At 38.3% G+C, this 25,994-nt stretch overlaps 1 protein-coding gene across 3 annotated transcripts in view; it reads left to right on the plus strand.

The window, feature by feature from the left end:
• The window catches only part of Itgb3bp (integrin subunit beta 3 binding protein), a 58,835-nt gene that overhangs the window by 1,828 nt on the left and 31,013 nt on the right, over nucleotides 1-25,994 (plus strand). Inside the window, exon 2 of one of the 3 annotated variants that reach the window (XM_032901779.1) lies at nucleotides 14,434-14,476. The exons of the other annotated variants lie outside the window; for them this stretch is intronic. Coding sequence (XP_032757670.1) covers nucleotides 14,434-14,476 — 43 coding nt within the window. The remainder of the gene's footprint in view (nucleotides 1-14,433; nucleotides 14,477-25,994) is intronic. 3 annotated transcript variants of the gene reach the window in all.

The raw sequence follows: 25,994 nt of genomic DNA on the forward strand, positions 1-25,994 counted from the left end.
GTTCAAACCGCCCTTACACAGTGGTCCCCTAAGACCATCAGAGAACAGATATTTACATTATGATTTATAGCAATAGCAAAATTACAGTTATGAAGTAGCAACAAAAATAGTTTTATTAAAGGGCTGCAGCATTAGGAAGGTCGAAAACCGCTGCTTTAGTAGAGGTGTTCCTTCTTAGTGAGATGCCTTGTTTTTAAATGTGATAAACTATGAAGTCAAAGTGGTACTAATATAAATAGTCATCTTAGGAAGTTCTTATTGAAAGGTAGTTAAAACTTTTTTATAATGTGGATGAGTGTTTTGCTTGTATGCACCACTTATATGCCTGGTGTCCAGGGAGTCCAGAAGAGGGTGTCATATCTCCTGGAACTGGAGTTAGAGATGATTGTGAGCCACCATACAGTTGCTGGGAACTGAACCCTAGTCTTCTGTAAGGGCAGCGAGTGCTCTTAACTTCTGAGCCATCTATCTCTCCAGTCCCAGAAACAGGAATGATTTTCAGTGATGTTGAAATGATGACATTTTGGTGTACATTTGCATGGCTATGTGTATAATGCAATTGGAAAGGTGTGATCTGTACCCACTCAGAATTTTCTTTAAATTTGACTGGAAAATACATTTTGTTCTTTTTTTTTTAATAAAAGCAATTAGGGAAATAAGTGTGGCCTGAATGAATCTAAGATAAACGGGAAGGAATAAATTAGTGAAGATACAACAGATAGGATTTTAAAAACAGTGACTGAAGGAACCGATTCATGGAAGACTGCATACAGCCTTTAAGGTTTAAGAGCAAGCAAAATAAACAGTTGTTTGGGCTTAGATATGTGTGTGCTATGATTATAGCAAAAGCAAAAGATCATGTCCAAAAGCAGGGAAGGCGGACTAGAGAAGGAGCCATCCAGAAGGAGTCATGTTGATGATGCTGTTTCTTAGTGTGATGAAATCTTTGGTTGCTTGACTTTCTAATTTGAACATCATTTGTTTTTTAATAGTAGGAATCACCACCAACTTAAATTGGTTTTGTTTTGTTTGTTTTTTAGATTTAGAGATTACTTATCTTATGTTCTCAGTAAGTACAGTTTCTCTACGATCTGCTAGAGCCTTTGTCTCTTTCTTGAATAGAGAAGCGGAGGAATCAACTAATTGCTGCTCCTGATTTCTTTAGTCTCTCCAAGCAAATGTACTCTTGTTTTTCTATGTATGTTCTAAGTCCAGAGGTAACATGATTAATCTAGGTTGCAACCTTGACTCTTAGACGTGAAGTGGAAAAACCACTTGGACCAAAACACCAGGGTTTGAATCCTCATCAACAGAATAGTTAATCAAGAATATTAAGTGACTAATAAAGTTGCTGTTTAAAAAAAAAAAAGTTTATCCTAAGACTGATGTGGTGTTGGTACCTATGACTCCAGTGCTTCCAGGCTAGAGGCAGTAGGATCGGATCTGGAGTTTAAGGCTAACATCAGGCTCAGACTTAAAGGAGCAGGGAGGAGAATAGCTGCTTTAGACTATGTGGAGACATTTTATACCACATCTTTGCTTACATATTACTAATGGCAAGTGAAACAGCTTTTGCTATTACATTTCCTTGAGTCCTTCCCATTCCTCATATCTTCACTTGTAAATTTCCTAGTACCATTTACCTAGTCTCTCTAATTAACATGTATTGTCATGATACTTCAACCAAAGATGGCCAGTTTCTATGAGAGTTCACTTAATTATGTTCCAGAGATGAAACATTAGAATAGCATTAGTGTTGGAGTTCCTAACTGTGACGTGTTCCTAGAATGGGTTAAATCTGATGATGTTCTTACAAAGTCTCAGAGTTTTCTGAAAAAATGTTTTAAATGTACTATTTCTTAAATTAAAAAAAAAAATGAGTGTCTAGTGTAGCCCAACCTCACTGTGTAGCTGAGGTTGGCCATAAACTCCTAATCCTACTGCCTCCATCTTCCAGGCGCTAGTATTACAGGCACGTACTTTTCTGCCCAACTTGAAAGCCTAGATATATACTACACTTGTTTGGGCTTCTAATAAGACTGACTGGCGTAATGACAAATGCATTTTTTTTAAAGATTTATTTATGTATGTGAGTACAGTATAGCTGTCTTCAGACATAACAGAAGAGGGCATTGGATTGGGCAACCATGTGGTTGCTGGGAATTGAACTCAGGACCTCTGGAAGAGCAGTCAGAGCTCCTAACTGCTGAGCCTTCTCTTCAGCTCCAAAATGCAATTATTTTTATTGTGTGGACTGATTGTAAAAACACAGGTGAGCAAAATAATGTGACAGACCAAGTAATAGTTAACCATTTAATAAACATTGTTTGATCATAGGAAATACTCAGTTAGTTATATAACTGAGTGTTTTACTTAAAGGTATCTTGCATTTATAGGGTTGGTAAATTGTTAGTACTTGCTATAAAAATTGAAAAATATGAATTTTAAGTACATTTTTATTGGTTATAAAAGTCAGCAAGTTCAAGTTATGTATAATACATAATATAGTATATGATATTATTATATATTATAGTATATATATACTGTTATATATAATATAATATGTGACTTTTTTATAATAATGTGAGGCTCTCTCCTAAGACATAAATGAGCAGCTTTTTGGAACTGCAGAGGAAGAATCCATATTCCCTTCACTCTAGTATCCTTCATGTATCTAAAGCTAGAACCACACTGCCAAGGTTGGCTCCAGCTCTGGTTGGACACCACCCCAGCTCCCCACACCCACCCCCAGCTGACCTATTAGTAACACCTTTTGTTGTTGTTGTTGTTGCTGCTGCTGCTGCAGCTACAGCTCCTTTCTTCTGAGAGCAGAAGACCCCCCTAAGCTGTCTTTCAGGATGGGGTTTTGTCCTGAGGTCACCCTTCTCTTTGTCCCAGTCCAGAACAGGACTTGCCTTAATGGGACTGATCTCCTTACCAGTTGCAGCACAGCACAGCATTATCTTTTCTAGCTTGCTTGCTTGCTTGCTTGTTTGCTTTCTTTCTTTCTTCCTTCCTTCCTTTCTTTCTTTCTTTCTTTCTTTCTTCTGTCTTTCCTCCTCTTCCTCCTCCTTCTATTCCTCCTCCTCTTCCTCCCCTTCCTCTTCCTTCTCTTCCTCCCCTTCCTCTTCTTCCTTCTCCTTCTCTTCCTCCTAGTCCCCTTTCTCCTCTTCTTCTTTAAATTATACACTCTATATTTCTTTCTGCCCCATAGCATTATTACATATTCAATATTATGCTGTCTTGAAATTTCTTCCACCAAAAAAAAAAAAAATTGGTCCATTTTCATTTAGCCTCCAGCAGGTTCTCAGGCCAGTGACAGAAGACAGCCAGATTCTTTGCCAAAATGTCATAAGAATGGCCTATAGCATAGTTGCTAATGTTTGTCTTTGAAGCCTCTTGAGCTGGGCCTTCACCATCTGCATTACTCTAGGTTCTGCTGTCTTCCAGACTTCTACTAGAACAGCCTGCTAAATGCTGCTTACAGAATTCAAGCATTTTCCTAATCCAAAGTTCCAAAGTCTTCCACATCCTCCAAATAATAATAGCCATGGCCATATTCTTCAAAGCAACGGCCCACTCAGTCCCAGCTTCTCTGTTAGTTACTTTCTATTGCTGTGATAGAGCAGGGTAACTAAAAGTGGCTTAGAAAAGACAGTATTTATTTTAGTTTATGGTGCTAGAGACATACGAATCACTGTGGGGAGACATGGCAGGAAGAAGCAGGCATGGTGGTAGGAGCAGGATAGCTCACATCTTGAACCACACTCATGAAGCAGAGAACAAAATGGAAGTGCTACAAGGATATAAATTTCAATATAGACTATTGCCATTACATCAATAACTTGTTAAATTTTTATTATATTTATGTAATACATTTTGTATTTGGGTAAAACACACAAGGAGACTTGTGTGGTAATGCGTGCCTGTAATCCTACAACCTGGGAGATAGAGGCAGGGGGGATCTACTGTTCAAGGTCATCTTCAGCTATCTACTAAATTTGAGGCCAGCCTGTCCTACATGAAACCATCCTGAGAAAGAGAGAGACAGTGGGATGGTGAGAACACAGATACCATGGGTCAGAAAAACCTGTATAGTGAATGGCTTTACATCTGTATGGCTTGTGAAGAATGATTAATTTTAAGCAAATCAGACAAAACTCAGAAAAGTGGTAGATTTAGATAAAATATGAATAATTCTTAGTCTTTTTGGGGGGGTTGGTTTGGTGTCAGACTGTAGGTCAAGCTGATTCTGAACTTACTGTCAATTATCCTGCCTCAACCTCTGAGAATTCTCAAATTCTGAGAATTATAGGCAATTCTACTTTGTGCCTCTACTTTTGTCCTTGAAAATTAAAAAAAAATTAAATAAAGTTATATCAGAATTCAGTGTTTTTATTGAATTAATGACAGAATCAAATAATGAGATAGACACAATTAAAGAAGGAATTCAAATCTGGGAAATAAATATGAAAAATTACATAAAGAACAATAACATGAAAAATGAGTTCAATGTATTAGAAGATACATCAAGAGAGTAAAAAATTCACTTCATGGTTAGAAAGATAGTCAATATTGGAGAGGCAATATTTGATGAAATTATATGTTTTTTAATATTTATTTTAGTTATTTCATGTATATGAGTATGCTGTTACTGTCTTCAGATGCACCAGAAGGGAACATTGGATCCAATGACAGATGGTTGTGAGCCACCATGTGGTTGCTGGGAATTGAACTCAGAACCTCTGGAAGAGCAGTCAGTGTTCTTAACCGCTGAGCCATCACTCCAGTCCAATAGGTTTTCTAGAATCGATGAAATACACATCAGCACTGAAGTCTACCTTAGATATAACTGTATTAATATGACATCTTTGGAGACTGGTATTAAAGAACCCTGAATAAACTTGACCACAGTGTTATTTGAGAGGCAAATGGAGATGTTACTTCACTGGTAGAATGCTGACCAAGCATGCATAAGACCTGCTAGACTGCCCTCAAATATGTAATAAATGTATGCGTTTACATATAATATATATTTATATGTGTTGTACATCTTTGCACTATATATCGTGACATATATTTTAAAGACTTATCTAGGAGTGTCAAACCAAACTACTCCCTCATATGCAAAAATGGGCCCTATAGGAAATTGAAATAATTATTTGATTCATTTTAGTGAAAAAGTCAAAATTGATTGAATAATAACTTGTGGAACAACAGTATGCCAACTACTTGAGAACTGAAATACAATTAGTGGCTGAAGTTTTCACAGAAAGTTCAATAAATATCTTAAAAACTTACTGCTTATTAAATAAAAGACAAAACCTAATGATTTAATAATCTAGGGAAGAAAACATACACATTACTTTGACATAAAAGTTTTAGCAAGAAGGTCATGCACAAATGCTGTTGTGAGTAAAAGGATTTTTACTGAAAACTGAACAGTATGGGAACTTCATGGAGAGAGCAGTTGGATGTTTGTTGTTTCCATTTATGTGTGTTGTGAGATATAATCAAAAAGTACACACACACCATCTCACTTTCCTGCCATTTAACCTATCTGTATAAGCCATTTCAGTTGGTAGGACTCCTTTAAAGGACTTATTAATGTCAGATGTACAAATTTTATATGTGTTTTATATTGAGACTATCATTTAGGAGTGAAATGTCTTAGCCGATTTTCTATTAGATCCTAAAACATGTCACTTCTGGCTATGTTCTATGGTTAATATTCCCAAATATATCCATTAACTTCTGTAAAACAATTTTCTTTGGCTCATTATTAATCTTTTAATAAGGAAGGTTTTGATTTAAAAGCACATTACCTATTGGCCAAAGCTATTGGCTGATTATGTCACAAAGTATCTGAGAGAACGATGCCTTTGGTTGCTTCCCCACTGAGCCCAGGCTTTATGTGATGGGTGGGATTCCCACCCAGCCATGCTGTAATGGAGATCTTGTGTGTGGTTACAGGAAGTTTTTAACACAAACAAATAAACTTGAATGAGAAGGGTAGTACAGGACAGATATAGACAATTCTCCCTTTTCTGATTCTTATATGCAAAATAGGGAGTAAATCATTTCGTATGCCTCAAATTATATTGAACATGTCACATGGGTTATGAATCTAGCTATTGCCTTTGTCAGAGGATTCCTAAGCGTCTGGGGAGCTCACTCACAAGCCCTCTAAACCCTCCTGTGAAGTAGGTGGCTAGCAGCATTAGCATGTCCATTACACTGAGGAGTAATGGAAGCACTGAAATGCTAAGTGATAGTTTTATCTTCCCCTCTGAAATTCTTACCACTTTACAGGCCAGTATTATCAAGTTTATGGCGCTTAGTGTGATTATGTGATTTGCTCAACCTTAGGGAAGAATTTGGCTTAACATCAAAGATTCCCCCCCTCCCCAGTCTTACCTGCTTTCCCAAGTTTATTCTTCACCCCTTACTACCACCCTTGATCCTACCATTTAAAATCATGTTTAATTTTTAAAAGTTCTATTTAAAAGAACCTCATCATATAGTTTTGTGAGCTTCCATGGTATCTTTCCTTCTTGGTTAAGAGTCAGTGATAGCTTTCCCCCATAGAACAGTTCCTTCATATTATAGCTCATGTTAGCAACAGTGCATAGTAAAACTTAACCAATCATTTTGTTGTGATGAAGCAGAGAATCCTTTTTAAAGGATACTGTCATGTGGTAAGCTAAATAAAATGGTGGACCATTCCTAAAGATTCTTATATAATTTTTACCTGTTAAAAACTTTGCACAGCACACATATTTGTCTTTATAAAATTGTAACAGCATTTAATTCTGAGAGCAACTGTGGTTTTGATCCCAGTTTTGTTAGCAGAACAAAACAGGCTCGGGAAGAAAACACATCTGTTTTGGCTCTCAATTTTAAACATATCACTCCATGGCACTGAGGCATAGTGGAGCAATAACTCACATCCTGGTGGCCAGACAGCAAAGAGAGAACATCTATGTGAGCAGCTTTCCTCCGTCCTTTTCTTCCCGCCTTGGCCCTTCGCTATGAACTGGGCCATGTTCAAGGTGTGTTCTAAGAATGCCTTCATCGAAACTCCGCTGTGTTTTACTGATCGCCGAGGCACTTCTTGATCTAGGCAGACTGGCTGCTAAAACTAACCATTATAGTGATTCTTAACCTAGTACAACTGAAAATGGAATATAATATTCAAATTATGGGAGTAGGCAGAAATTGGAGTAAATGGACAATGAGAAGTTACCCTTAAGTGGGAGTATATCCACACTGTTGAATAACCATTACCACTTGCTTAGTTGGGGTTTTACAGCTGTGAACAGACACCATCACCAAGGCAATCTTATAAAGGCAACATTTAATTGGAGCTGGCTTACAGGTTCAGAGGTTCAGTCCATGATCATCCACATGGAAAACCTAGCAGTGTCCAGGCAGGCATGTTGCTAGAGGAGTTGAGGGTTCTACATCTTGTTCCACAGGCAAACAGAAAACTGGCTGACAGGCATCTGGGAGGAAGGTCGCAAAGCCCACCCCCACAATGACACACTTCTCCAACAAGGCCATACCTCCAAATAGTGCAAGCCACTAGGCCAAGCATATTCACTTGTAACTGGCTTGTTTTAATTAGTGCAATGCCATGATCTACATTGCAATAGGTGTCAAATTTCTTTTTTTTTAAAGATTTATTCATTTATTTATTAATTTTTCTTCAATTAAATCTCTTTACAGATGGTTGTGAGCCACCATGTGGTTGCTGGGAATTGAACTCAGGACCCTGGAAGAGTAGTCGGTGCTCTTAACAGCCATCTCTCCAGCCCAGTCAAATTTCTTTTTTGCTTTTATTCTTTATTAATTTTTTAATTAAAATATAATTACACCACTCACCACTCACTTGTATGGCCTCTTTCACTCCCACTTTTATGGCCTCTTTTTCCTTGATTATTATTGGTACACACACATGTACATATAAATATAACCTGCTGGGTCTGTCTGTCTAATGTGGTTTACTACAGAACACTAATGACCACTGAGAGGGAGAACTAACTTCTCCCAGGGAGGAGTGCCCTAATTAGCTAGGTAATGCAAGGTAGTCAGGCCTGAAATAAACTTTTATTTTTAAAGCTAATACCTACATATGTACCATGTTTCATGTATTAACTCATCTGCCACCAGCCACTTGGGCTGTTTCTGCTGTTTTGCCATTTTAAGACTCCGCCATGAGCACTTTTTTTTTTTTCTCCTGAGTCTTTATATTAACACATCACCTAGAGGTAGCTTCCAGTCCACCATTTTACCCAGGAGTCTTTACTATGCCATTTATCAATTTTTTTAAATATGTAAGTTGTCATTATTTATTTTGCTACCACACCAAAACATTGTCATATCTGGTCTTATGCATGTTCCATGTGCACAGGGCTGAAAACTTCCCTAGGGAACATGTCCAGAAGGGAACCTCATGTGCACAGTTCTTCTGGAAAAAGCTAGTGTGTGCTGTGCCCGGGAGTGCAAAAAATTACTACATTTCCTTTGTCCATCTCCATAGACTTCCTCTGTGCTGACGGAACCTGATGGTGTCAGCCAGTTACAGTTTTACCAATTTTTTTTTTTATCTTTATTAACTTGGGTATTTCTTATTTACAATTCCATTGTTATCCCCCTTCCCGGTTTCCGGGCCAACATCCCCCTAACCCCTCCCATTCCCCTTCTCATTTGAGCTTCCCCTCCCCATCCTCCCTCCATTACCATCCTCCCCGCAACAATCCCATTCACTGGGGGTTCAGTCTTAGCAGGACCAAGGGCTTCCCCTTCCACTGGTGCTCTTACTAGGCTATTCATTGCTACCTATAAGGTTGGAGCCCAGGGTCAGTCCATGTATAGTCTTTGGGTAGTGGCTTAGTCCCTGGAAGCTCTGGTTGGTTGGCATTGTTGTTCATATGGGGTCTTGAACCCCTTCAAGCTCTTCAGTCCTTTCTAAGATTCCTTCAACAGGGTCCTGTTCTCAGTTCAGTGGTTTGCTGCTGGCATTCGCCTATGTATTTGCTGTATTCTGGGTGTGTCTCTCAGGAGAGATCTACATCCGGTTCCTGTCAGCCTGCACTTCTTTGCTTCATCCATCTTATCTAGTTTGCTGGCTGTATTGTATGGGCCACATGTGGGGCCGGCTCTGAATGGGTGTTCCTTCTGCCTTTGTTCTAAACTTTGCCTCCCTATTCCCTGCCAAGGGTATTCTTGTTCCCCTTTTAAAGAAGAAGTGAAGCATTCACATTTTGGTCATCCTTCTTGAGTTTCATGTGTTCTGTGCATCTAGGGTAATTCAAGCATTTGGGCTAATAGCCACTTATCAATGAATGCATACCATGTGTGTTTTTCTGTGATTGGGTTACCTCGCTCAGGATGATATTTTCCAGTTCTCTCCATTTGCCTATGAATTTCATAAAGTCATTGTTTTTGATAGCTGAGTAATATTCCATTGTGTAGATGTACCACATTTTCTGTATCCATTCCTCTGTTGAAGGGCATCTGGGTTCTTTCCAGCTTCTGGCTACTATAAATAAGGCTGCTATGAACATAGTGGAGCACATGTCTTTGTTATATGTTGGGGCATCTTTTGGGTATATGACCAAGAGAGGTATAGCTGGGTCCTCAGGTAGTTCAATGTCCAATTTTCTGAGGAACCTCCAGACTGATTTCCAGAATGGTTGTACCAGTCTGCAATCCACCAACAATGGAGGTGCTCCTCTTTCTCCACATCCTCGCCAGCATTTGCTGTCACCTGAGTTTTTGATCTTAGCCATTCTCACTGGTGTGAGGTGAAATCTCAGGGTTGTTTTGATTGCATTTCCTTATGACTAAAGATGTTGAACATTTCTTTGGGTGTTTCTCAGCCATTCGGCATTCCTCAGCTATGAATTCTTTGTTTAGCTCTGAACCCCATTTTTTAATAGGGGCATTTGTCTCCCTGCAGTCTAACTTCTTGAGTTCTTTGTATATTTTGGATATAAGTCCTCTATCTGTTGTAGGATTGGTAAAGATCTTTTCCCAATCTGTTGGTTGCCATTTTGTTCTAATGACAGTGTCCTTTGCCTTACAGAAGCTTTGGAGTTTTATGAGATCCCATTTGTCGATTCTTGATCTTAGAGCATAAGCCATTGGTGTTTTGTTCAGGAAATTTTCTCCAATGCCCATGTATTCGAGATGCTTTCCCACTTTTTTTTTTTTTATTCTTTTTTTTTGGAAGCTGGGGACCGAACCCAGGGCCTTGAGCTTCCTAGGCAAGCGCTCTACCACTGAGCTAAATCCCCAACCCCGCTTTCCCACTTTTTCTTCTGTTAGTTTGAGTGTATCTGGTTTGATGTGGAGGTCCTTGATCCACTTGGACTTAAGCTTTGTACAGGGTGATAAGCATGGATCGATCTGCATTCTTCTACATGCTGACCTCCAGTTGAACCAGCACCATTTGCTGAAAATGCTATCTTTTTTCCATTGGGTGGTTTTGGCTCCTTTGTCAAAAATTAAATGACCATAGGTATGTGAGTTCATTTCTGGGTCTTCAATTCTATTCCACTAGTCTATCTGTCTGTCTCTGTACCAATACCATGCAGTTATTATCACTATTGCTCTGTAATACTGCTTGAGTTCAGGGATAGTGATTCCCCCAGAAGTCCTTTTATTGTTGAGGATAGTTTTAGCTATCCTGAGTTTTTTGTTATTCCAGATGAATTTGCAAATTGTTCTGTCCAACTCTTTGAAGAATTGGATTGGTATTTTGACAGGGATTGCATTGAATCTGTAGATCTCTTTTGGTAAAATGGCCATTTTTTCTATGTTAATCCTGCCAATCCATGAGCATGGGAGATCTTTCCATCTCCTGAGGTCTTCTTCAATTTCTTTCTTCAGAGGCTTGAAGTTCTTATCATACAGATCTTTTACTTGCTTGGTTAAAGTCACACCAAGGTATTTTATATTATTTGGGACTATTATGAAGGGTGTTGATTCCCTAATTTCTTTCTCGGCTTGTTTCTCTTTTGTGTAAAGGAAAGCTACTGATTTATTTCAGTTAATTTTATACCCAGCCACTTTGCTGAAGGTGTTTATCAGGTTTAGTAGTTCTCTGGTGGAACTTTTGGGATCACTTAAATATACTATCATATCATCTGCAAATAGTGATATTTTTGACTTCTACTTTTCAATCTGTATCCTTTGATCTCCTTTTGTTGTCTGATTGCTCTGGCTAGAACTTCAAGAACTATATTGAATAAGTAGGAGAGAGTGGGCAGCCTTGTCTAGTCCCTGATTTTAGTGGGATTGCTTCAAGTTTCTCTCTGTTTAGTTTAATGTTAGCTACTGGTTTGCTGTATATGGCTTTTACTATGTTTAGGTATGGGCCTTGAATTTCCAGGACTTTTATCATGAAGGGGTGTTGAATTTTGTCAAATGCTTTGCCATGAGCATTCTTTATGCCTGCCTGTTCATATCCTGGCTTTCAGTTCATGTTGGAGATGGAACCTTAATCATTACCTTAGTCGTATGTTAATTCTATCTTTACTTCTTTGAGGAACCATGATGTTTAAAAGTGCCCTGCTGGTCTACATTCTCATCAGCCATGTACCCAGGTTCTTGTTTCTCTGCATCTCTGCCATAGTACTTATTTGCTATCTTGTTTGTTTCCTCTGATGCCATCTTAATAGTAGCGACCAGCAACCTGCAGAACCTCGTGGGGTTGGTGGAGATTGACTGTCCACTGTTTTTATATCTTTGGAGAAATATGTATTCAAATCCTTTGCCCATTTTTTTTATAACCTTCCTTCCTATCCTGGGCCGTCTTGAAACTAGCTATGTAGCCCAGGCTGGCCTTAAACTCTGGATCCTCCTGCCTAGGCCTCCTGAATGTTTTTGTTGTAGGCATAAATCACCCTTTTTGCTTGCTTGAGTTTTTGTTGTTTGGTTTATTTACTTAACCAAGAGAATAGCCTTAAAAGCCAGTTACAGCTTTAGAACTTCTAGAAAGATCCTTGTGTCTAGTCAGATTTTACTGTTCTTCCTAATTTGTCTCTTCCATTTCTGCTCTGTTGCTGTCGACTTGAGTCATTTCATCATCTTGTATCAGTTGTTCATGGATAAAGGAATAGCTGTGGAAGTAGTGGATGCTAAACTTGGTAGTAGGTAACACTGTGTACCATTCTGATCGAAAGGTAAGGATAAATTATCATCAATTCTAATATAATTGTTCTTCTTTAAGTGATGTATAATTTTCTCTCAATTCAAGACTTATGTGGTTGGTTTGAATGCATTAATAATAAACTCTGAGATATCAGTGATGCATTAGGATCACCTTAAGGAAAGAAATCACAGCCCTCCCTTCATGCTGTCTAACCAATACCAAACCCAGAGTTGAATTCCCCACTTTTCCCTTGCAGTGTCTTCCATCCTTCTTGGCTTTCTGTGAGTCTGAATCTGCCTGTCTGAAGGCTGTCTTGTGAATGTCACTAACAGAGGTCTGTGCTTTGTATTTATAGAACAGCACAAAAATTACATGGGGGAGGGAATGAGGGATATTTTACAAAAGTCTCTTAACAGTTTTACCAAGCATTAAGTCACTGACTTCAGCTAACCCCAACTGACCCAGATAATAAATAGTATCACAAGAATCATTGTTAATCAAGCAGTACCCACATTTTTGTGTTTAACATTTATGGTGGATATTCATCTATAAGACTGCTTTTAGCCTATGTGCTGTTTCCAGCAAATGATTATCAGATCACACATGCATTACTCTGGGCCAGGGACATGAAAGAGTGCATATGTAAGGTTACAGTAACGCATTAGCTTAGTTGTAAAAGTTGATTGCATGGGATTGCCAAGCTAAACAAACAATCTGAATTCACAATATGATGGCAGTCCTCAAGATGGATTACTAGCTTTGGCTATGAGCTCCAGAAAAGATCCCAGTCTTTTTCCAGCATGCGAAAGATGTCTTTATCATGATGCATTACCATAGATCTGAGTTTCCCTCACTGACCACATGTCACATTGAGCAAGTTGCAGAAACTTCTCTTTAGGCTGAACTAAGTCATTTCTCACATGTCTTCTCCTGTTGTCTAGTAAATCTTCTTAGGATACTTATTACCACTGACTACTGTCTTATCTAGTAAGTCCCATCTTTAGACTCTAAACAAACACAAAGTAGATTTCGTGACAGTTTAACATTTCCTCGGTTCATAGAGCTACTTATTATCTAATCTGAAACCTCTTTAAATCTAAACACTGAATTGCGTTCTCTAAGAATTAGCCAATGATAATACAACAATAATATTTTGAGCAGCATCAGGGCAAGCTTTATGTTCTTATGCAAGCTATTGTTACAACATTTAAAAACAAAGGAAAATGCTCTTGTAGTTTCCTGGGGGAAAGTCTATAAAACAGAATACAATGCAGTCTTCTACAGAATGCTCTAATTTTCTAATACTTGAGGTAATTTCTTTCTCAGAGATCAATAAGTACTTTTAATATTGCATTTGAAAACCAGTTTTAATTTATATTGACCTTTTTCTCCTTTGAGCATTTAGTCTATGACCAATAAAATGTTGATGACTGCTCTTTAGAAGGCAGCTGTATGGAATAAAGTATTATAAATATTCAACTTTCCTTTCTAAGCACTGTCACCAACAGCTGGGCATCCCGTTTAGCAGAACAGATTTTACACAGAGAGAGCCTGACACGTTCCTGAATCAGTGTAGTGAAGGAAACAAGAAATAGTTTCTTATGGATTAGGGACTTATAAAGACATGGAGCATCTGTTCCCCTTTTAAGTCATAGTCTGCTTGCTCTGAATCATGTCCAATGCTAGGATAATGTGCAAAACTTTGCCTTACAAATACCTGTACCACTTAACACTCTGTTCCTGCAAAGAGATTTTCCAGTGCCTCTATTAAAGATATTTAGATTATTTTACTGTTGTGTGTAATTTTTCCTCGTAGTATTTTAATGTAGACAACTGGTTTTTTTTACTCATGTTTTATAATAAAAACTAGTCTGGGGATATGAATCAGTGGTAAGAGATCTTACCTAGCAAGCACAAAGGCCTGATTTCAGTACCCAGTACCACCACCAAAGAAGAATAAAACTTAAATATTTATATTTTATGATAGTACTTGTATATAAGCTACATATATAAATAAATGACTCATTTAAATCTTTAATTAGGATCCCATATTAAAATATGCTACTAAAAATGAATTGATCAAATAAAACCATTAGATCCAAATTTATCATCATAATCGTATTTTCCCCCAATTTGGCATTTTACCTTAAGAAGCAATATAAAACTTAGTTGGTAAAAATAAATTGTTTTCAAGTATTTCTGCTTTATCCTAAAGTATCAACCTAAAATAAAGCATGTCAAGTCTAAAATTTCTTTATATATTTTATTTTCAGAGTTAAAAGATCACTGAAACTGGACGATCAGTTTGAAGAAAATGTAAGTATTCATTTGAGGATTGTGATTGCAGCCAGCTGTAGCACATGCCTGTAATCTCTTCACATGTTAGGTGGAGGCAGGAGTATGCTGACTTCAAGAAAATCCTCAGTTACATGGCTGCCTGGGTCACAGGAAAGGGAGGAGGGTCAGGGTGATAGGGAAGATTGAGAGCAAATGAGCATTGTGACTACACGATTATGACTGTGTGTGTAACTTTTGCCTAGTGAGTCACCTTGCTAAGTATAACATTTATCAAAAACATGACACAGTTTTCATTGATACAATGTTATCTGCATACAAAGTATTTTTCTAATATAGCATGTCAAAATTTTCAGTCAACTTGAGATAGACATGTGAGAAGGAATTCGTTTATAGAAGTTTGCCACTTACATGTATAAGAAACAATATGAAAGTGTAGCAGTATGTCCATATATTATTGTCCAGTAAAGAAATATCAAAACAGCAGTAAAATTATCATGTCAAAATGTAAATTTGCCTCAACTATGCTGGCATAAATTAAATGATAGATTACTGCTAGGATATAAATTTTACCATGGTAATAACAATAAAAATAAAATTGCGCTGTTGGTATACTTGTCTAAATCTAGTTATAGAATATTCCCAGTGCCAACATGTCACAATATATGCTAGCTAATAATCTTCCCATACTAACTATGGATTTTAGATATAAACATTGACTAACATACTTATTATTTCTCTAAATTAAGTTTAGTAAAAGAAAACCATGTTAGTAATAAATGAACAAAAATTAAAATATTTCTTATATACATTTCAAATCTAGTTATGAATTTCCCCAGGCCAAACATCCCTCCCCCTCCCCCTTTCCTTATGCGTGTTCCCTCCGACCCTCCCCCATTGGTATACCCTCCCGAACAGTCTAGTTCAGTATTAGCCCAGGGCTTCCCCTTCCACTGGTGCTCTTACTAGGATATTCATTGCTACCTATGAGGTCAGAGTCCAGGGTCAGTCCATGTAGTCTTTTAGGTAGTGGCTTAGTCCCTGGAAGCTCTGGTGGCTTGGCATTGTTGTACATATAGGTCTCGGCCTTCAAGCTCTTCCATTCTTTCTCTGATTCCTTCAACGGGGTCCTATTCTCAGTTCAGAGGTTTGCTGCTGACATTCGCCTCTGTATTTGCTGTATTCTGGCTGTGTCTCTCAGGAGCGATCTACACTTCTGCACTTCTTTGCTTCATCCATCTTGTCTAATTGGGTGGCTGTATATATATGGGCCACATGTGGGGCAGGCTCTGAATGGATGTTCCTTCAGTCTCTGTTTTAATCTTTGCCTCTCTCTTCCTGCCAAGGGTATTCTTGTTCCTTTAAAGAGGTGAAGCATTCACATTTTGATCATCCGTCTTGGAGTTTCATTTGTTCTAGGCATCTAGGGTAATTCAGGCATTTGGGCTAAATCAATGATGCATACCATGTATGTCTTTCTGTGATTGGTTAGCTCACTCAGGAAATAAATGAGCTTTTACAAAATCCCATGAGTCTGCCACTTCAAGAAATGAGTTTTAAGCTGGGCGTGGTGGCACAGGCCTTTAATCCCACCACTTGGGCAGCAGAAGCAAGTGGATCTCTTGAGTTTGAAACCAGTCTGCTCTACAGAGGAAGTTCCAGGACAGCCAGGGCTACACAGAGAAACCCCGTCTTGTCGGAGACTAGGGAGAGTGATTTCTTTTTGGAAGACTCATTGGTTTTAACAAAACTGAAAATCATTTTAAAACCTTACTGAGTGGTTTTTTTTTTTTAATTATACAAAGGTGGCAAAATACTGCAGTGGCACTAAAAACACCATTAAAGGTGTAATTAGCAATTTAGAATACCATTATCCACCTTGTGTGCAGAATGCAGCTGTGACTGTAATTCTGCATCTGTTTCTTTGGTCAGAGTGGTATTTTGGTAGATGGGTAGTCCAGCTTGAAATGAGATAGTTCTTTCCTGCCCCAAAGCTGTTCTTTGGGAGATAGACGCACTGCCTGAGAGGGAAAGCAACCATTGTGAACCCATTCTTTCGTGGGGCACAACTGTCTGCATAGCCAGCTTTCTATCTGTGTTTTCTTCAGATGGGGATGCATCTAGGTCGGAACTATGTTGTGTTGGAAGACACATTGTTATATTTGTTCTGGGTCTGTACGTTTAAGTCAGTTATCTGAATATTAACTCAGTTTCTCTACTTGCTATTGATTTATTCCTATTTTGCAGTTCTTCATGATTTCATCTGGCTGGACAGGTTGTATGTCTTAGGCCACTTGTCCATGTGCAAACTGTTTAATCTGCTAACATAGACTCATTCATCCACTATCCTAAAGACTCATTTTACTTTCCCAAAGTCAGTGTCTTTACCACCACTAAGCAGAAAATCTGAAATGCTCTTAATCTTAGACTTTCTAGCAATAAACATGAAGTTATATTTCCTCTGTCTTTTGGTCAGTCCTGTGACTTTCTTAGGATGATGTTTCTGCATGACTATGTAAAAGTCCCTCCATGGTCAACATGACTTCCATCTTCCCTTTCTTGCCTTCCATCAGGGACCATGCACACAGTGTGTTCACTACACTTACCCTGTTTGAGCTCAGTAATGTAAATTCACAGTGGTGTTGCAATATGGAAGGGAACTTCCCTTTCTCCTAACTCCTGTGCTTTCACATAAACCTCTACAGCAGGCAGGTCACTGGTTGTAGATATTGTGAAAAAAGTCTCACTAATGGGTCGTTTTAGAAACCAAAAGCCCAGAATTTTGAAAGGTTAAGTGTTTTTGTGAATTCATTTGTAGATAGCAGCACAGATGGGTGCTTAGGGAACTGTCACTAAGATGTGCTTATTTGACGACTGATTTGCTATCCCAGGTATTCCCCTTTATGTTCCGCTATCTCTGAAATCCCATGCTTACCAACTCATTTCCTTCTCACATACACACAATCACCGTACATGGCAGCTGTGACTGGTTCACAGGGAAGGAGGACTCTGGCATGTGAAGCTAGTTGTGTTCTCTACGATTAGAGGTTTTCAGTAGGGATCTTTTGTGGCATGCCATCCAAACCTTGCCTTGCTCTCTACGTCCTTCTGGCCCCGGTCTAGGATATAACACCTCTCTACCACATTCCTGCTTATATTCATTTCCAGTCGCCCAGTAGAAGGAGACTAAGTCTTTTGCCTGCCTACTAAAACCGAGTCTTGGGCTTGTGAGATGGTACCACGTGTAAGGGCACTAGCCTCAGAAGCATGTGAGCTGAGTTCACTCTGCGGGCTCATGTAAATGTATAAAGATCCAACTCCAAAACATAGGCACATTTACATATGTGCCTGTGCCCACACATGTCCACACACACAATAAAAGATGAAAATGACTCTCATGAAACGTTCTTAAACAAGAGGACTTTCAAGACGGCATTGGTAGGAAAGCCAGCCCTTCCTGGAGAGAGTGTGGCAGTTCAGTAGACTGTGTCGCGTGTCCTGTTCCCTGCGTCGTTAAGATGATAGGCAGGAGTGCCCGCTGTGCACTGCTCACACTGCTGCCCCATTGCCTGTGATTGCTTGTGTATCTCGGTACACAGTCCAGAAATGAAGCCCTTTCATTAACATATGCAAATTTTAAATATATTAAGAAAAGCATTTAATATATAGGGAACATCATTTCCATACATGGGCTGTATTTGACCTCCTGAAGAAATTTAAAACCAAGGTATAATCCAAAGCAGCAAATAATGTCACAGTGCTGGGGATTGGTGGCAGTAACTCAGGAATTGTAAATCTACATCTCCCCCACTGCCTGTCATACTCAGTGATCAGGACAGTTCCCCACTCTGTTCTTGCCCCAATCTACTTAAGAGATTCCCTCCTACAACATGCAATGATTTGTGGCATAGAAAGTATATTCCTAAAATGGAAAATAGCTTCACAGTCCAAGACACACACAGAGAGAAACAGAGACAGAGAAAACTAAAGACTGTGGAAGTGGGGCCTCAGCTAAAGCACGTAGGTTCTGTGGAGAGTTTCCTCAGACTGTCTCTGTTGTTTGAATGACACAGTTGGAATTCCTTTGCCCTTATTTCTTCTTCTCACTAAGCTCGAAGAGAGGGTGAAGCCATTTATCCCAGCCTGAGACACATGGCATTGCCATCGGCCTCCGCTCTACCTACCCATCCTGTTTTATTCACCATGGTAGATAAGGAAAGAAACTCAAGTCCAGACAAATTATATGACCACAATGGGAAACTGATAAACAGCAGAACCATGGTATGAGACACCTCTACTTGAAGTTCTTGTTCCATAGGCCACGGCTATTTTTCCTTTGGTCTAATGGTTTAAATATCACTTGACTCTTTATTCTCTTGAAAATTTTGGTTTATGTTATCTTTCATAGTTGTCCAAATTTATTAAACATTTCAAAATACTGTGTTCAATGTAAAAAATCTTTAATAAACAATATCCATATGAAAAAAGATTTTAAACTTATATGTGTGTATGTATATGCATATGTATCTATATGTTATGTGGGTATGTTCATATGAATTCAAGTGAAGGAAGGGCAGAGGCCTAACTCCCTCTGAGAGCTGGAGTTGCAAGTCATTGTGTGCTGCTGGTTGTGGGAGCAGAGAGCTCACTCTGTAGACCAGGCTGTCCTTGAGACAGAGACTTGCCTGCCTTTGCCTACCAAGTAAGTGCTGGGATTAAAGGAGTATACTACTATACACAGCATCATAGTATTAAAGTTAGCCAAAAGTATAAAGCCTTGGAGGAAAATATCATCTTTGTGAATTTATAGGAGCCAAAAATTTCTCAAGGCATAAAAAAAATTTAAAAGAGAAAAGTTAATAAATTAGATTTTATTCAAGTTAATTTTTTTCTATTGATTGAACAATCACATTAAAAACCGAAGAAACACCAGTGATTTTTTTAAATTGGAAATATATTTTTGTTTTAAAGTTTTAAAATAAAAAATTTCAAAATGAAAAAGAGATGAAAGAAAATGAATAAGCAGGCTATAGATTGAGAAGAAAATATTTGTCATGCATGTATCTGACAAGACTTATGTGCAAAATAGATAAATAAGAGTAAATAAATAGAAAAATGCAAAAACTTGACCAAACTGTTAATCCCACTCACTGAATGAGAGCAAAAACCACTTCCTAAATTCTTTGGTCAAATTATGCAAGCTTATTTTCTGTTAGACAGGGCTATCTCCCTAAAACAGGGTTTACAAATATATTTTCGAACACAGGAAAAGGTAGAGTTTATATAGACCTCAAAACTACAAGACTAGAAAGTTTTCAAGTGATGGGAATTTCCTGAGGAATTTTGGTTACATAGGAACTTGGCTGAGCATTTCAAAATTATTTGACAGAATATCTTATATAAGGATGGAGGTCAGGATATTGGGCATGGAACATGTCAAATTCCAGAAAATGGGTCAAGACCTAGCCAAATGCATGAAACAGTGTTACATAAAACAGGAATGAACTTATTTTGACCTTATAACATGATGGCTTTTAACCTTGTCCATCAAAACACTTAACAAAAGGTAGTGTTTAAGTAGATAATTAGCAGACACTGATTATCAGGAAAAGGGTGTAGAATCACAAAGGGATATAACTATTCCCCAACTAGGATCCAAAATAAAGGATTCTGTAGTGTCATTAGTATGGCTAAGGCAAGCCAGCGAGCCAGCCAACAGGGGCTGGTAAAAATGGGGAGAGTTGAAACGCAGCTATCAATAGAAGTTTACAGTGAAGCTGTCAAACTAGATATGGGTATAGCTAAGCCCATATCCATCCTGTACACTCTTAGATACCCCAATAAAGTAAAAACCATAGATACACAAAGGTAATGTACACGAGTGTCCTTAGCAACTTCATTCCTCATAATCTCAAACTGGAAACAACTCACATGTCCATATAGAGGAAAATGGAAAAGCAAATTATGGCATATTTAAACAAAGGAAAACTACCTGCCAATGAAACAGCACATTATAACAGCTCAAGAACATGCTAAGCAGGAGTCAAATAAGCAGGTTATGTGCTTCTCATAAATGAAGCTCTCAAGAGGCAGCAGCTGTGTGTAGTTGTCGCCTTGGGGCTGGGAGAGGCAGAAGGAAAGGTGTGATGAACATGCAGATGTCAGAGGCACATCGATGCCTACTGCCAGAGCCTACGGAGTAAAACAAGGTCTATGCACTTCATGTAAACCTTACTTTAGTAACTAAAACGTGTGTTGAATGGACTTCACAACATTCTAGAAAAATAAAGGGGTCTATGAAAGTGTGATTAGAAATAACCCTGAACATATTTCACTTAAAAAACCTTTCTGAGGATTATAGTGTGAGATAGTAATAGTTCAATAATATATATTCTTTGTGGTGCTAGGAATGCCTTTTAAAATTAAAGTTTCTTGAGAATTATGGAAGATGGGCTAGCAAAGTGACTCAACAGACAAGGATTATAGCTAAGGCTTATAAATTGAGTTCCATGTCTGGAATCTTCATGGTGGAAGGAGAAATATGATCTTGAAAGTTACACACACATAAACTAAATAAATAAATAAATAAATATAAAATTAAGTAAGTTGCAGAAGACAAAGTAACATGGTAGTGCCTGTCACTCAGCCCAGGATGCACTTGAGAAGCTGAAGCAAGGAGGATTTTTGTGTGGAGGAAGTAGCCTGAGTTATGAGGTGAGTTCCAGTATAGCCTGTGCTACAGAGGGAGATCCTGCATCACAAACAAAATAAACAAACCAGTAAATAAATACAATGTAGCACCTTCAGCCAACAATTTGTTTTCTTTAAAACATTTACTGCTACATTATATATAATTAAATTCATAGATCTTAAGTTCTTAAGTACATAATGTAATGTTTTTAACAGTGAGTAACCCTATGTATCAAAGATCTTATCAAGATTGTTTCTGCTACCATAAATCTAATGTATTGTGTGCGGGGACATACACACACACACTTGTAGCCCTGGCTGTTCTGGAATTCACTATAGAGGCCACCCTAGCCTTGAACTCCTAGATCCACCTACATCTGCTCAGCACCTCCCTTTTTGTGCATGTGTGTTCCTGTTCTTCCCCTGATATCCCTATAGGATTACTACATAAGTACAAAGTGGTTTTTGTTCCCTGTAGCAACAGTAAAAGCAACAGCAAAAATCCAGTGTTGCTAGCACCGTTAAGAATGATAATTGTGGCAGCTGAGAACTGGTAGATCCAAGATGAAAAGCACAATTAGTCTTCAGAGTGTCCTAATATAAATTCCATACTGGTATTATGCCATAATTACCATAGATGGGCCATTCCAATAACCTTACCAACCAGAGTAACATTAATAATCCAACAGGCATAGTGACACATACGTGTAATCCCAGCACTGACGAGACTGAGGCATGAGAATCCTGAGTTAACAGAATAGTTCGTGTTTTAAGTATTCTAGTGATGGCAGTTAATAGTTCATAATAATAATTTTATATCCCATATTTCACTGTAAAAGAACCCTTAGTTAGTACTTTCCAGACTGTTTATAACAGGTACAAAATCAATAAAATGCAGGCACCTTTTTGGTTGACCGTGCTTTAAAAAAGGTGACAAAGAGAGCTACAATTCATGAAGGATATCAAAGGCAAATGCCATATCTATTTGAAATTATAGAGAGAGCATTGATTTTTTTTTTTTTTAGCAGAAAGATCTATGCTCAAATTTTAGTTTTGCTAAGATAAAAGGTTTGACCTCTTAACAAAAAGTACAGTAGTAGTGATTGGGTTGATGATAGACTAAATCTTAGGTCACTTTTTCTTTGTTTTGTAGTAGTGTTAAATACTTCTAGGTGTCAGTAAATATTCAAAGCACACATGAATTATAGAAGTGGGGTAGTGTCTACCACATTTTGTTTGCATCCTGAATTCTTTGCCTTTTCTAGCTGACTCTAATCTCTAATCTTCTCACCTTTTGTTTTTTATTTTGTTGTTGTTTTTCCTAAAAGGATCAATAAATGGTACTTTTCCTTGCTGACCTCTTAATTAGTCACCCAGTCTCTCTTAATCCCTTCCCATTATTGGAGGTAATGTGTAAGTCTCTCGAAGCTTGGAGGAAGGCAGAATGGAGTTCTTAGGATACTAGAATTGCTTGTTCTGAATCTTCACAAATTAAAAGTTAGAGGAAAAGAAGCCCTTGGGGAAGTTTGTGCACACAATAGGGCACACTAGGATGCGCAATTGCTGTGGGATGCTTTGGTGAGACAGTAGGCAAGGGCAGTGTCTCTGTCTTCTCTCTGTGTGTGATGGTTCTAGCTAAAACATTTTTCTTTTTTAAGCAACAGAAGTGACTGAGAAGAAAGAAGGTAGCGAAGAGGAGAGAATTCTTAGTATTAACACATACGCGTACACACACATACACATATTTCCTGAAAGCTATAGAACTGTTGTCAAGAAGAAATATGTTATCTACAGTTGCAATGTTTAGACATTGGATAAAATAATTTTTGGTGAAAATAGGGAAACAGATGGACATAAACGTACAATGGGGTAGTAACTTTCATTTCTTGTACATACACAGTGAAATCATTCCAGACAATAAATTCTTGGAGAAGTTGAGTAAGGCTTGGGTAAATGTCATAGTTTATGACTGAATCCGTATAAACAGGTGAAAGCTCAATATGGAGAGGTAGTGGTAATTACCTGATAAAGAGACTTAGAACCCTTTTCACCCCACAGGAAGGATTGCATTAGAGATATAGCGGCACAATGGTTGGATTTATAAAGGTATTTTTAAAAAGATTTCGAGTACAATTTTTGCAACTGCAGATATATAAAATACATGCCTTTGTTCCCCCCAAACAATATTAACTATAAGAAAATTTGACCTATAGTTTCTAGAACAAATACCAAGGTTACCTTTAAAGGTGGCACTGCTATGGGTGTATTAAAGAACACTTGACCATAGAGATTTATGGAAAGTTCGAAGACAGTGTCCAAGCTAAAATTGTTCTGTGGCTTTGACAATATCTGAGCCTGGAGACCTTTTCATTATGCTCTGAGCTCATCCTGTGCACTCAACACTCTTGATTTCAGACTCTTTACCCTGTCTTATTTTTTTCTGAGACACAATTTCTCAAGATGGCCTTACCTGCACAGTGTGCCTCCACCTCCTGATGGCTGAGATTTATAGGCAGTCACCATTGTGCCCAAATTATTCTTCCTAGGGATTCGAACCTGGGCTGTGAGTGCTGGGCAAGCACTCTGACAACTGAGCTACACCCCCAACTCCCTTTCCTGCCTTTTCCATTCTCTTATTTCAGCCCATCTTTCCCACTCATAAGGACCTGAAGCCCACTTTGATAGTTCTTTCTCTTTTGAATTTCTCACAGATATATTAACTTATCTCAGGCTCATTTAACTTTTGGATGACAGACTTTGAGACGATGGAAATTTATCTTTTTCTTTTAAAATCAAGAGAAGGGGTGTGTTGTGAAGAGGGAGAATGATAATGGGTGCTGGGTCACATGGGTAGAAGTCAGAGAGAGAATGTGAGTGTGCAGAAGCCATGATACATTTGTAGAAGTCAGAGGACAACCTTCAGTGTTGGTCTTCACTTTCTGCACTGTTTGGGACTGATTGTCTGAACTGTGATTTGATTTTGTGACTGATTGTCACTGTGTTTGCCAGGCTAGCTGACAAAATTATGTCTTCCAGGGCTTCTATCTCTACCTCCCATCTTGCTGTAGAAGAATTAAGAGTGCCGCCATGTGCCGCCATGTCTGGCTTTATGTGGACTGTGAGAGTCTCATCCTAGGTCCTCATGCTTACTGGACTCTCATTTCTCCATCTACCAACTTGTCATAAGAAGGCTGAGATTACAGATGGGTTTTATTTAATCTGGCTTTATATGGATTGTGGAAATGTGAGCTCAGGCCCTTGAGCTGAATTATCTCCTGAGCCCCTCATTATGTTTCCTTACACATATTAGTTGAGTGACCAATAAACATAATGGAAAAACAAGGGTTAGAGGAATTGAGGACCAAACAATTAAAAGAGTGATAATGAATATTTAGAAAAAGTTGTGTAGTTCAAGCCAAATGCTTAAGAGGATGTAAGTGGTGGGCTCAGTTGTTTGCACACTGACTTACTCTTTTTTTATTGGAATTTTTTTAAATTTATATTTAAAATGTTATCCCCCTTCCCAGTTTCCCGGCCATAAACCCCCTATCCGAGCTTTTGGGCTAATATTCACTTATCAATGAGTGCATACCATGTTTATATTTTTGTGATTGTGTTACCTCGCTCAGGATATATTCTAGTTCCATCCATTTGCCTATGAATTTTATGAAGTCATTGTTTTTAATAGCTGAGTAATACTCTGTTGTATAAATGTACCACATTTTCTGTATCCATTCTTCTGTTGAGGGACATCTGGGTTCTTTGCAGCTTCTGGCTATTATAAATAAGGCTTCTATGAACATAGTGGAGCATGTGTCCTTGTTATATGTTGGAGCATCTTTTGGGTATATGCACAGGAGTGGTATAGCTGGGTCCTCAGGTAGTACTATGTCCAATTTTCAGAGGAACCACCAGACTGATTTCTAGAGTCATTACCAGCTTGCAATCTCACCAACAATGGAGGAGTGTTCCTTTGTCTCCACATCCTCACCAGCATCTGCTGTCACCTGATCTTAGCCATTCTCACTGGTGTGAGGTGAAATCTCAGGGTTGTTTTGATTTGCATTTCCCTTATGACTAAAGATGTTGAACATTTCTTTAGGTGCTTCTCAGCCATTCCATATTCCTCAGTTGAGAATTCTTTGTTTAGCTTTGTACCCCTTTTTTAATAGGGGTATATGATTCTCTGGAGTCTAACTTTTTCATTTCTTTGCATATATTAGATATTAGCCCTCTATCAGATGTAAGATTGGTAAAGATCTTTTTCCAATCTGTTAGTTGCTGTTTTGTCCTAATGACAGTATCTTTGGCCTTACAGAAGCTTTGCAGTTTTATGAGCTTTGATCTTAGAGCATAAGCCATTGGTGTTCTGTCCAGGAAATTTTCCCCAGTGCCCATGTGTTTGAGTCTCTTCCCCACTTTTTCTTCTGTTAGTTTGAGTGTTCTGGTTTTGTGTGGAGGTCCTAGATCCACATGGACTCAAGCTTTGTACAGGGTGATAAAAATGGGCCAATTTGCATTCTTCTACATGCTGACCTCCAGTTGAACCAGCATCATTTGTTGAAAGTACTGTCTTTTCCACTGGACGGTTTTAGCTCCTTTGTCAAAGATCAAGTGGCCATGGATGTGTGGGTTTATTTCTGAGTCTTCAATTCTATTCCATTGATTACTGCCTGTCTCTGTACCAATACCATACAGTTTTTATCACTATTGCTCTGTAATACAGCATGAGGTCAGGAATGGTGATTCCCCCCCAAAAGTTCTTTTAGTGTTGAAGATAGTTTTCCCTATCCTGGGTTTTTTGTTATTCCAAATGAATTTGCAAGTTGCTCTTTCTAACTCTATGAAG

The sequence above is a fragment of the Rattus rattus genome, chromosome 1 (assembly GCF_011064425.1).
Source record: "Rattus rattus isolate New Zealand chromosome 1, Rrattus_CSIRO_v1, whole genome shotgun sequence".
NCBI lineage: Eukaryota > Metazoa > Chordata > Mammalia > Rodentia > Muridae > Rattus > Rattus rattus.